Raw genomic sequence first — 12,642 nt, forward strand, 5'->3', positions numbered from 1 at the left:
CAGCAGACACCTCCAAAAACCGTTTTACACAAATGCAGAATTAGGCTCCTCAGAGCGGCGGAATGGGTAGAAGGGATCCGATGAGTTTCCGCTTTCTGAATTGTTCCAACATCATTGCCGGGTAGGATAACAAGTGGCAATATAGATTGAGGACAAGAACGAAGTCGATTTCGACGATGATTGGGACGTGCATGTTACAAGAAACATCTGGTGGAGGCAGAGGCGATTTTCAGGAGGATTTGTGTTTACAAGGTGACTTGCAAAATCACGCAGAGGATCAACTGAATGGGTCTCCTCCATTATTCCCTCCATTTATTCGTCATGCGATTTCCTCTTCATCCTTCTACCGATTACTTTCAGAATCATAATGAGAATACGTGGAATACAGATATCACTGAAGCTGAACTCTGTTCGTATCAGGAGAAAACCAAATATTTTCCAGTGTTATAGTCGCCAATAGCACATGTACAACCAAGCGTGTTAAGACTTCACCTATATCTGTTTTGGGCTAGTGCAACGCTCTTTTGTGGAGCTCCACCAATTATTTCAATCTTGATCCGGCACTGAATTGTGGGGGATGTAGCACGACACGAGACCCATATCTTTCTTCTTTCGTCGCCCGCCATCCAACTCAAAACCTTCTCTTTAATTATCTCCTCTTGTTCATATTCTATTCCTCCGCAGAGAACATCACCATCTTCCCATGCTCGTACAGCTCGCAGATACTACGAGCAAACCTGTTTGGTTACATATCATCAAGCATAGCAGGTGTGTAGATGCTGACACCCTTCAAGTCCCATTCACCATTGCCTTCACGAGTGGCCAACACGGCGAGGACCGTCTCACTTTCAAGGCCAAGTAATACATACTTGGGATTTTTGACGTGAGAAAGAGCCCATTCTTTATATTCTTCAGAGTCCTGAGGCACTTGCATTTTTTCCAGGTCCTACAACATAATGAGTAGAATGTTGGAGGTATTTGTCTAAAACTTCGTACCAGTGGTTCGGCAAGCCCTTCACATTTATCAATAAATTGCCTGTCTAGAAAGCTTATAGGCTCGATGCGAACAATATCTGGTGGGTCATCTCTGTCTAACTAGGATATGTCCATCAGTCAAAACTACTCGATCGACGAGCGCACTCACATATAGTATCCTGAGAAGCTCCATGAAGCCGCTCAAATGAATTTTATCGCAAGTATATGCCAGGCAACGAAAATCGAAGTGACACAATAATGTGGACACCAAAAACGGTTGATCAAATACCAAAGCAGCGCCAGTACGACCGAACTCATAGGAAGCTGATTGTCGAAGGCTGTCAATCACGGAGCAATATTCCCGTGTGCTAGCTTGAGTCTTTTGCACCACCAGCTTGAGCATTGCAGTGGGATTTGGGGCATGACGGAGTATATGTAGAAACGCTTGAAATACACATAGACGAGATTCAGATAGCGGAGTATAGAACCGACCTGCCCGCGTAGCATCTCGTAAGAAGGGTCCGATCCATGGATTGGCACTCTCCATGTCGGATTCAGCCACGACCAAGCGGTAAACATGAGGAAGCACGGTGAGTAACGCATCCTTCCCGAGGGGAAGTAGGCAGGTCAGTGAAAGTTCAAGAAAACGCTCTGGATAACAATCCCTATAATCAACAATGCTGAAAACCTGTTCGAAAACCGAAAGTAGGTCGGGAGGAATGTTGGAAAGTGCACGAGTGTAGAAGTGATCAAGAGCACAATACCGCTGTTCATCAGAAGGTGAGGGAGAATCAGTCATATAGGTCAAAAACGTCTCCAAGTGTGCCTTTGGTCCACCGTCATCCTCCCAATCGACGAACTGAATAATGACCTGAACGGTCTCGAAGACGCCCGCAACAACCCTGGTCAAATGAGACATTTGCTCCTGTGAAGGCCATATCTCGTCTTCATCAAATATCTCGTATTCACAGCGAAGGGCATTAAACTGGTGATAAAGAAGCAATGTCGCGTCTTCTGGACCCTCCTTATAACACACGGGTAGTCGGTAATATTGAAATGGTACAGATGGATGAAGAAGGTCCTGGATAGGAAGTTTGATATTGGTGTCGACTGAAATGATCCATAGTAGTGATGATGAATAAGGCGATGAGCCGAACTCGTAGATTGAGCGCAAAAGCTCTTCATCCAGGGATATAGGATCCCAGCCGACGACAACCACGGGTGACGGAAAAGTGTATTGAGGATGAGATTCTTGGAGTGCTTGCCATGGTTCATGAATGAGCTTTTTGAATCGAGTACGTGTTGGCATTTTAAGAATTGCGGGGTTGTCAATCAATTCCCTTGCGAGAATGCGGCGGTACGGAGGGTAACATGTTGCAAGCGCAGCAATAAGAGAGTCAATACCACCCCAAAAGGAGTAGGGATCAATTCGCATTGGCAGTCCGAATCGGTGAGCATCATAGCAAACATTAGCAAAGATATGAGCCCTTGTGTTTCCATAGATGAATAGCGGTGCCGTCCGTGTTTCTGATATGAGATAGACGTTACTCCTCCTCTTGGAGTCACAGAGCCACGAGATGATCTCCCTCGTGAGAGCTTTATGAATGCTCATGAATGGCACATCAACTGACTCAGGACCTGGTAATGAATGATATGGCACACGAAGAAATACTACGGTCTGTTAGTATTCAATCTGAGATTAGTAAATCGAGCATTGAACTTACAAGGCTTCCAATTGTCCCAGAATGCGCGATCGGTATGGACCAACTTCTTGAAACGAGAGGGACCTGTCTCGATGCGTTCCTCTATTGGGCCGGAGTGGTGCTTCGTAAAGATACTGAATACTACACGGTGAGGTATTAAGTCTAAACCTCCACGGTAAACCACTCGAAAGCCTTACCTTCCTGCATTGACAATCCCGTATTGAACGCTTCTTCCAACTCTGGATGCATCGTCATGATTTCGAATGATGATGCCCTCGAAGACGTGATGTTGTAGATGAAGAAATAAGGTGGGAACAGAGTGGACTCGCATGATCAGGCGACATGTTCGGGAAGAATATGCACGTCATAGGTCCTGTGCGGAGACCTCTTAGGCAAAGAAGATGGTGGACAGAATTAGCATCGTCCGTTTTATGGGGATATCATAAAACTATGGATTGAAGAATTTAAAATAGATATCGGATATAAACAAAAAAAAGCAACATACATGGCGCAAGCGGTGGTTGTGTTTGTTGAAAGCGTCGTAATGAAGATTCGTTGATAGTACCGTTCCTCAAACTCGGAAATAGAACCCTTAGAGCGTGCCCGATACTCGGTAATCCTTCTGGATCAAGCTCTCTAAACTCCTCTTCATCACGGCTAGCCTCACTCTTCTCTTCATCATCATCAATTCCGTCAGTACTCCCTTGTCCACCAGCGTCACTTACTCTTCTCTCTATCCTCCCTCTACCGCCTGTCCTCCTCCCTCGAGTCCCGGGTGGTCCTCCATACTCTCTTTGGATGCCGACCAACAACAAACATTCCACAGGCCGAGTCCCGCGCCATCCAGCCATCCAGCAGTCAGATAGCCCTCTCAAATGGCTCTCGTTAATAAGACATTCAACAATATATACCACTCTCTCGTCGGCCGATGCGCATTGTTCAGTAGTACATCCTTATTCTCATCTTAATCCTTCTGCTTTTCTTTATTCGAAGATAGTGGTGGGCGTGATTTAGACGAGTTGTTAAGGACCTTGTGCCATTCTGCGACGTCACCTTTCCCCTCCTCCTCTCTCGCCTCTTGACCTAGCTCAACTGCCACAAGGGCCAACAACTCCAAAAATCGCGGTAAAAGCCTGCTTAATTTGGTATTCCCACCGGAGGAGAGTTCGAGTTGATGACGTTCTCGTCCGTTCCAAGACAGAGACTCCGCGAGTTCACAAGATAGCAGAACCTACGCTTTGGAGATTGGACACAGTCACAGAAAACAAAATGTCTTCTCCATCCGGGGACGGAGTGATGCCATCATGTAGCGTGAGGGCTTGGCCAGTCAGGCTACACGGCCAATCCTTGGTTAGGTAACTGGAAGGTGGAACTTTTACGTGGGTATGATATCCTGACCCATGCCTCAAATGGATTGTCGTCACGTTGCTACAACAAATAAAATGGTTAGGTGATGGCAGGGATAATTTAATGGTGGACGGCATAAAATGCCTATTTTTCGTAAGCAGCCCATCAATTATGTTGTGATGGCATGGGTTTGGGACGCTACAGGATTGAGACCCTTTATCCTGCCAAGGCAACCGACATCATGTACCTGATATGTAATGACCCAGAAATCACTCCCTAGCTCAATGTTGTACCAATGTGTATCACGACCTATGAGTAACATGGAGCCAATGCAATAATAATATTGAATAAACCCGACATCATATCACCATATGTGACTGTCACACTCAGCCAAATGGCCGTTGTCAACTGGTCACTTTGTGATCCAATGTTCCGTGCGAATTTGCCACGTGGTCATAGGTAAGTTGAACTTCGTCGCTTTCGCAACTGAGCTCACCCACGTCTTCTGAGTTCGACCACCATGGACCATGGTACATTCAACTCAGAGAATATCTCTCTTTTATTTCCCGGATTTCCTTGTGCGTACATCCTCTGCCAAAGCCTCTGCTTGCTGACAATGTTACTATACAGCGTAATTCATAGAGGATGGCTCGAGGGGAAGATGGTTAGGTTGACTACAACATAAGCACATGGAGTTGGAACAAAATTGGTACGACGTTTCAACATTATGGCACATAATCATTAACTTAGATATTTTCACAGGTTTTTCGGGTTGATCTTCGTGAAGGACATGGAAGATGTAGTGGATTTTCAAGAAATTGAGGATAATGAAGGTGTTAGCGTGTCGTAGTTTTTTTGTATTAACATTTATATTTTATGTATTTTTACAAATAAATATTCTTTTCATCAATTTTTTGGTGTCAGCGTGATTTCAATGTCTTACTTCAAGCATACTGAGCCTCGAGGGAGCTGGACATCTTCCTGTGTGCAGTATTGAATCTTGTTGAACGGATGTCATAAACTTCATGGGCCAAACATTGATATTTGTTGACAATATGTCACCGGAAACGTTGTACCAATGTGAATTAATTTTGTTGCTACAACGTGAAGTTGTACCATCATTAATAAAGTGCGAATCCGGCTGGGCACAACCTGGAATCAGGTTTGGCGCCCTTGTGACTAATTCATCACACAGGTGACGGGCTCACATCAGACAAACGTTGGTAAAGTTTGGCCGTGTACACTCGAGTTTCTTCGCGGAGAGAATCGAAAGGGATAAGCTATCGATTGAGAAGAAAGCTGATCTAGTAAATACATGCAATCAATATATGTACTAAATCTGTGTTTGGTATAAGAAGAGAAAATAAACAAGTAGATACATAGCTAGGAAGATGTCCGTCGCTACACATCACGTGGTTGTATTTCCGTATCCGCCGAATACACGAGTCCGGATTCCATGCAGCACATTTCCTGAAAAGAGTCTTTGAGTTATGCTCCCTCAAATTTTCAAATGCGAAGGCTATTTAGCGCAGATAATCTCTTCGTTCAAGTCGCCACCATATGTGCGAGTGATTTAAAGGATATTATGTATCATTCAATGCACAGTAGCTGGATCGATGATGACTTTCTCCGATAAATCCGATACGTAGCGTTCCATCGCCTCGAAAAGTTCAGGCCGGTACCCAGGACAAGAAAGTTTACAGTTGTGAATTTTATCCGCAATCATCAACTCAAAAAGCTAGTAAGCAGTCTGATCGTCAATCATTATTTCTGGGCGCCCATACCAGACGCCATATTAGAGAAGCTTCGCACAAATCGCTAAGATTCCACAGGTCGAGTAAAAGGGAGCAGCGTGGTATCATTACAATTACATCCAAGAGAAAAAACAAGTGCAAGATTACAGCAACATGAAAGCGGAGTCGATCTAAGCTAGTACAAACATGCATCACACATAACAAGTCGTAAAATTAGGAAGAGATGAAACTGGAAAGAAAGAATCGCTACAAGATAGAAAACAGAACAAGACATAAGACAAGACCAACGAATCCAAAAGATTCTATTTTTTCCCCTTCTTTTTCTTTACTTTCTTGACTTTGAGTGGATATCCGAAATCATCTTCCGCATTTGCGGGATCAGGCGTTTCGGGCACCCCTGACACATCCCCAGGTGCTTCTGTTGCTTTCTCTTTGGTAGGATCAGCAGCTTCAACAGCAGGTGTGGTAGGGGCAGTGGCATCCGCGACCGGAGTAGTAGGAACAGCGGCATCGGTGGCAGATTCAGCAGTAGCAGTAGCATCAGCAACCGTTTCAGCAGTAGCAGTAGCATCAGCAGTAGCATCGACAACAGCTTCAGGAGCGGCCTGTTCAGCAGTAGCAATAGCTTCAGCAGCTTCAAGAGTGGTCTGCTCAGTAGAAGGGTCAGGTGTGGATAGCGGGTCTGCATTTGTCACGGTAGCATCGTTCGCCGCTGAAAGGGTAGCGTCAATAAGAGGGGGGTCGACGGTAGGGGATTTAACGGAAGGAGCCATTGATGTTCGGGAAGGTTGTTTGCTCAGTGTATGTGCGTCGAAGCTAGTTCCAAAGGCACTGTTCGCCTGGACTGGTTGTCCCGAAGAATTAAAGTCACCGAATAAAGAAGCGCTTGAGTTTTTTCTTCCAGCCTGAGAACCTCCGCCAAAGTCGAGGAAAGAAGCACCTGATTTCTTTCTAGACAAAGCTCCACCCATGTCACCAAACAATGAGGCGCTTGGACTACCCGTGTTCGTTTGCCCGCCAAATTGACCAAGCTTCATTTCTTCTTGCGGTGGCGACGAATTGAAGAGAGAGCTTCCCCAAGTATTTAGCTTGTTCGTGAAGCCCGGAACTTTGGATTTGGCTTGCGCTCCCCACTTATTCCAACCACCAAAGACGGACTGTGACCCAGCATCTTCACTTGCTGGATTTGGCTCCTGTGCCCACCCTGCCGTTGCCTCCATTGCCGTCTTTTCCCTCTTTCCCTCCTCTTTCTCCTTTTCCTGCGCCTTCTGCTCCTCGGCCGCCGCGCGCTCTTGTTCTTCCTTCAATTTTGCTAAAAGCTCCTCTTCCTCCTTCTCTTTAACCTTACGCTCTTCCTCTTCTTTAGCTTTTCGATCCTCCTCCTCTTTCTCTTTGGCCTTCATTTCGTCCTCCAGTTTCGGCGAATTTTGAAGGTCATCGAATGCACTCAATTGCGTATCCTTCTTTTTCTTTCCTTTCTTCCCCTTAGTGGGAGTAAAACTGTCGGCGGCTTTGGCCTCTTCAGCCTTTTTCGCTTCATCTGCTGCTTTCTGTTCTGCTTCACGTTGAGCCGCTTCTTTAGTCTCTTGCTCAGCCTTCTCTTTAGCCTCCTGTTCAGCCTTTTCCTTAGCCACCTGCTCAGCCTTTTCCTTAGCTTCCTGTTCAGCCTTCTCCTTAGCTTCCTGTTCAGCCTTCTCCTTAGCCTCCTGTTCAGCCTTTTCTTCTTCTTCCTTCTTCGCTTCCTGTTCCGCTTTTTCTTCCTCCTCTTTCTTCTTCGCTTCCACTTCAGCCAACTCCTGCGCAGCCCGCTCCTCAGCATCTTTCGCCTCTTGCGCTATCCTCTGCTTTTCCTTCTCATCATCATCCTCCCAAGCATCTAACGCTTTACCCTTCTCCTTCTTGCCCTTCTTTCCTTTCTTCCCTTTCGCAGGTGTATCAGCGAGAGCGGCAGCAGCGGCCTTGGCGTCTTTCTCTTTCCTCTTTTTCTCCTCTTTCCCTGCAGCTTCGATGTCAGCAAGTTCTTTCGCAAGCTTCTCTACCTCTTCTTTCTCCTTTGCTATTCTCTCCGCTTCAGCCGCAGCTTCAGCTTCAGCTGCCTTCGCCTTCTCCGCCTCCTCCTCCTCAGCAGCAAGTCTCGCCTTCTCTGCCTCTGCTTCTTCAGCAGCAATCCTCGCCTTCTCAACCTCCTCCTCAGCTTCCCTAGCCAACCTCGCCTTCTCCGCTTCTTCATACTCCTTCAAAAGTCTCAACTGTTCCTCCTCCGCCCTCCTCCTCTCTTCCTCCTCCTCCGCCTCCTGCTGTTGCTGTTGTTGTTGTTGTTGTTGTTGCTGTTGCTTTCTCTTCTTCTCCTCCTCTTCCGCCGCCAACGCAGCCGCATTAGCACCCGCACTTCCTTTTCGTTTCTTCTTTTTACCCGTACCACTCGTTTCGGTAGTAGGCGTTATAGGCGTTGTAGGTACAGATACCTCGACAGCAATAGGAGGGATAACGGATTCTGATAATGAAGGAGTGTTCATCACGATATCCGTAGCAGGAGTTTTGGGAGTCTTCCCACCAGAACCACCAAACTCAGAAACCGGAGTCTTTGGTGTCTTTCCACCAAGCTCACTAACAGGCGTCTTGGGCGTCTTCCCTCCCAAACTCTTCGGCGTCTTCATCCCCGACACCTTCGGCGTCCCCACTTTCACCACTGCCGCCGCCTCTCCCGACAATTCTCTACTCTGATCAACCAAAGGTGTCCCAGAATTCAAAGGACTCGAAATTCCTCTACTCAAAACTGATGGTGACTCCGCCGGTGGTGCTAACTGTTGTTGTTGTTGTTGTTGTTGTTGTTGTTGTTGTCCATGCTGATGACTGATACCCGACACTCCAGCCAACAAATTCGGCGACTCAGGTATCCTCATCCCACCCTGCGAAGACAAAAGACTAGCAGCCACAGAACCCCTCCTCGACCTTCTCGGAATCTTCGACGTCGTCGGACTCGACACTACCGACGATCCAGTCGTACCCGTCGCCGTTCCCGCTGTATTACGCGAAGTTGGCGTCTTATCATTATCCCAAAAAGTAGGTGGTTCGGTATTAGAAGGTGTGAGCGGTTCTCGAGCACCAAGAGCCGGGGTACTGGTATGAATGGATCCACCCCCAACAAAAGGAGCATCATCCGCATCAATAGGAACCTCACCTCCCCTCATCCCACTACTCACACTCACACTCCTACTCAACGTCGTCGTCTCTCCTTGTTGTTGAGAAGCTGGCAAATCAAGAGAACCACCAAAACTTCCAGGTGTACCAACAACAGCCAACAAACCCGTTCCATCCTGTTGTTGTGAATGGTGTGAATGTTGACTCGACGTCCTACCAACACCACTCCAAGGCGTCCCCGGCGGTTCTCCATAACTCGATTTCGGCGTATCCTCCCACAACGACGACATCCTCCCTTCCCCATTCCCATTCCCTCCTCTATCTCTCTCCCTCTCCCTCTCACCGGCATGCCCAGAAATCTGTGAAAGCGATCTCGGAACCGCATTCGTCAACGTCTCCCAAGGCGGCGAATGATTCTTCTGAGCCTCAATCGAAGTAGATATAGTCTGAACATACGGACTCCTATTCGCCGATGAACTCGTTCCCCCACCAGCACTAGCAACACTAGCCCCACCTAAAGTTCTTGTCGAACGATGACTTGGCGTAGATCTATGACTAGAAACCTGCGACACCGATTGTTGATGTTGTAGATGTTGTTGTTGTAGTTGATCCACTCTAGGACTCCTCGTCAAAGATTTATCACCATAAATCGAACTCCCTCGCGAGTGTTCACCACCACCACCACCACCACCACTAATCCCATATCCAGAAGACGAACTCGGCGTAGGTGGTATCTCAGGTCCCCAAACTGATGATAGAGTTTCACCGATTTTAGAACTTCTTTTCGATGATGAAGTTCTTGGCATATCCATCCTCTCTCTGTCTCTGTCTCTGTCTCTGTCTCTGTCCCTATCTCTGTCCCTATCTCTGTGGCTTTCTCGATCCCGGTCCCTACTACTCCTCGTAGACGAAACCGTCCTCCTATCACTTTCCCCCTCCCTCGTCCCCAAAGACGTCATCGAAGGCGTACCACCACCCAAACTCCCACCAATAGACCTCTCCCTATCCACCCTCCCCACCTCAGGAATCCCACCACCAGCAGTAGCATAAGAAAGTTCACTCCCACCACCACTCCCACCACTCATCCCACTCATCCTACTCCTCGACGTCCTCCGACTCGAACTCACACTCCCCGTCAGTACACTATCCCGTTTATATTCAACTGCAGGTGTCCTTGATCTCAACACCGGTTCCGAACGAAGTCGATCTCCCGTGTTATTGGTATTATTATTGTTGTTAGGTGAGATGGTATGAGCTTCGTCTTCAGGAAGACATCTGGTTCATCTTCATCTGCTCGATGTCCACGTTCATTATATATAATAGATGCCGGACCACTAATTCATAAAATTAGCTCGAGATATAATTTAGAACCAGATTGAACGACTTACTATTTCACTTCACCCTATAAAAAAAATCGAGAAAAGTGAATAAACGTGTGGAAATCAGAGAGAGAAGAAAAAAAAAACATACATCATCAACCCACTTAATCCTCGCCTGAAACTCCGTCAACCCAAACTGAATCTCAACCGAAAACACAATCCTCCAATACACCTTCCCCGCTTTCCCAGTCTTAGCCTCAGCACTCCCCGCCAACGGTGACAAATCCGCTCTCACAACACATAATGTCGAAAAGTCCTCTAACATGATATAGATAATTTAAAAAGAAGAAGAAAAAAAAAAGGGAAAAATGAACCAAGGACTTACCAGCTTGTCTGTTAATCCACTTCGGTATCGTATTCCCTCCTCTATAACACCATATCTCAACTTCAAACACCGAAAGCATCGAAAGACTCGTCAATTCCGTACAATACTTTCTCGTAAACACCGTCGATTCCTTAACCTTCGAGCCCTGAACAATGGCTTCAACATTAGCAAACCGACTTTTTTGTGCACAGAAAAACGAACGCCTCACCCTAGCAAGAATACAATCAAAAGCATCCGGCAACAATTTCGGCCCACTCGGCAATTCACACAACCTCTCCTTCCTCGCAACATGATCCGGATCTTGAGGATCCATCTCTCTCAAAAACTCGACTCCATACATAAACTTGGCCACACGCGCCGAAACATGATGATCACAATAAAATCCAATAGCACCATCCGCTACAGCCTTTGATCTATCACCATTTTCAATAAAGAACACCTGATAGGAAGAGACAACAACATACGTTTGAGTATCAGGTCGACTCACGGTCACTTTGTAACGCGCCAATCGTTCTTGAAGTTGTCCAAACAACCAAGGCGAAGCCGCATACCCACCCACCAAAAACACAGACTTGATCATTCCCTGCGATGCCTCGATCTGTGCTTTGATCGCCCTGAACGCAGCTATAACATCACGGATCATCAAAAACCGATCGCTCAAGTGATCGAAAAACCCAAACTTACCATCTATAGAAGGTTCAAATAAATCAGCAACCTCGTCTCCCGTCAATTTCAATTGTCCACCGCGAATACCGGCATCAAGATCTTTGTCTAAAGGAGAACCAAAGGGTACGAATTGATAATCGCCACGGTCGCGAAACAGTCGTTTAGTAGTTTCGTCAAATCGTTTAGTGATGTGATCTAGTGTGACTGGGTCGCCGTATTTTGATTTCCTGAGTTTGCCTGTCAAAAATCATTAGTTTTTACCTTGGGGTGAAAGGGTAGACACGTGCCTTCTAGAAAATGCCGAAGTCGACGGGATACGAATACGGAACCTGCGAATATGCAATCTGGAGGAGCGATTTCTTCGATGATGAGAGGTGAAGTGCCTTTGATGGCATATGAACTGATATCGAGAGTACCACCACCCGCATCCGCAATCAAAAAACCATGTTTTGAAGGACTCTGTCAAAGGGTGTAAAAAAAACGCGTCAACCGATTTGATAAGATAAAACTGACAGATAATACATCCGCCGCCAAGCCATTCAACACACAAGCATGTAAACTGGCCTCGCCTTCGGTTACGAAACGGATTCTCGCTTTGCCTTCATTAGATCCAGGAATAAGACCACCATATATGGCAGCTCTTCTCATTTTGCTCTGTTGAGCGCCCTCCCAGCCGTTGGGATGTGACAAGACGAATTGGACATCGCTTTCGACTTGGTTCCAGAGCGATGAGCCATTGGCATGGGTATCGGTGATAAAATTACGCGTGCAATGATAGAGGTATGCAAGAAAGTCGCCAAAGACGTGTACGGCGGTTTTACGTTTGGGGAGAGGACCGAAACGCATGCCGTTCATATCGAGACGCATGGTGCGGGGACGTAAACGAAGTTTGAAACTATACGAATGGGTTTGAGTGGATGAATAGGAAAAAAAATGGAAAGAGTACGGACAGTTCTGCTTTTATCCAGCCTTCGTCTTCTGCACGGGCTTGTACAGCACTGGTGTCTGCCTCTGCGCCAGCGGCCTTCATCCTGCCCTGTCTGTCATAGTAGATGACGGAGGGTATCTTTGTACTGCCAACGACATGCTCCTGCCCAGGAAATCTAAGAGCAATCGTGAGGAGAGTGGTGTAGAGATGGAGAGAGAAGGAAACCTCGTCACGCCATGGATCTTTGGAATCTCGCCGGGGTCGAGGATGGCATAGGACACGCCACTAAAGGTAGTCCCGATGTCGATGGCGATGACGAGCGAGCGATGGCGGCCCTGGAACGGTTTGCGAGTCTCTGGCGGTGGCTTGGGTGGCGGCATGCGAGAGAAGAGCGTTGGATTATATAAGGGGACAAGAACCAAAG

At 46.9% G+C, this 12,642-nt stretch overlaps 4 protein-coding genes across 4 annotated transcripts; 1 reads left to right on the plus strand and 3 right to left on the minus strand.

The window, feature by feature from the left end:
* Positions 1–488: 488 nt before the first annotated feature.
* On the minus strand, positions 489–2,933 carry AGABI2DRAFT_142089 (hypothetical protein; the record flags this gene model as incomplete). Its single annotated transcript, XM_006459537.1, has 7 exons — positions 489–725; positions 785–946; positions 997–1,095; positions 1,145–1,419; positions 1,468–2,613; positions 2,700–2,819; positions 2,876–2,933. The coding sequence occupies 7 exons, from the start codon at positions 2,931–2,933 to the stop codon at positions 489–491; spliced, it is 2,097 nt and encodes a 698-aa protein (XP_006459600.1).
* Positions 2,934–6,032: 3,099 nt separating this feature from the next.
* AGABI2DRAFT_191511 (hypothetical protein) lies at positions 6,033–7,057 on the minus strand. The gene has a single exon (XM_006459538.1). It carries the CDS (start codon positions 6,997–6,999, stop codon positions 6,082–6,084), a length of 918 nt encoding a protein of 305 aa, XP_006459601.1. The 5' UTR covers positions 7,000–7,057; the 3' UTR covers positions 6,033–6,081.
* Positions 7,058–7,407: 350 nt separating this feature from the next.
* On the plus strand, positions 7,408–9,884 carry AGABI2DRAFT_191512 (hypothetical protein; the record flags this gene model as incomplete). The annotated part of the gene is made up of 2 exons (XM_006459539.1): positions 7,408–7,896; positions 8,729–9,884. A coding segment is annotated over one exon (252 nt), but the record flags the coding sequence as incomplete, so codon positions are not given.
* Positions 9,885–9,917: 33 nt separating this feature from the next.
* Positions 9,918–12,598, minus strand: AGABI2DRAFT_184224 (hypothetical protein; the record flags this gene model as incomplete). The annotated part of the gene is made up of 11 exons (XM_006459540.1): positions 9,918–10,254; positions 10,309–10,322; positions 10,391–10,557; positions 10,625–10,769; positions 10,833–11,037; positions 11,089–11,248; positions 11,309–11,527; positions 11,578–11,749; positions 11,804–12,185; positions 12,241–12,393; positions 12,444–12,598. The coding sequence occupies 11 exons, from the start codon at positions 12,596–12,598 to the stop codon at positions 10,101–10,103; spliced, it is 1,926 nt and encodes a 641-aa protein (XP_006459603.1). The 3' UTR covers positions 9,918–10,100.
* Between the last annotated feature and the right edge of the window lie 44 nt (positions 12,599–12,642).

This window comes from Agaricus bisporus (assembly GCF_000300575.1).
Source record: "Agaricus bisporus var. bisporus H97 unplaced genomic scaffold AGABI2scaffold_3, whole genome shotgun sequence".
Classification (NCBI taxonomy): Eukaryota; Fungi; Basidiomycota; class Agaricomycetes; order Agaricales; family Agaricaceae; genus Agaricus; species Agaricus bisporus.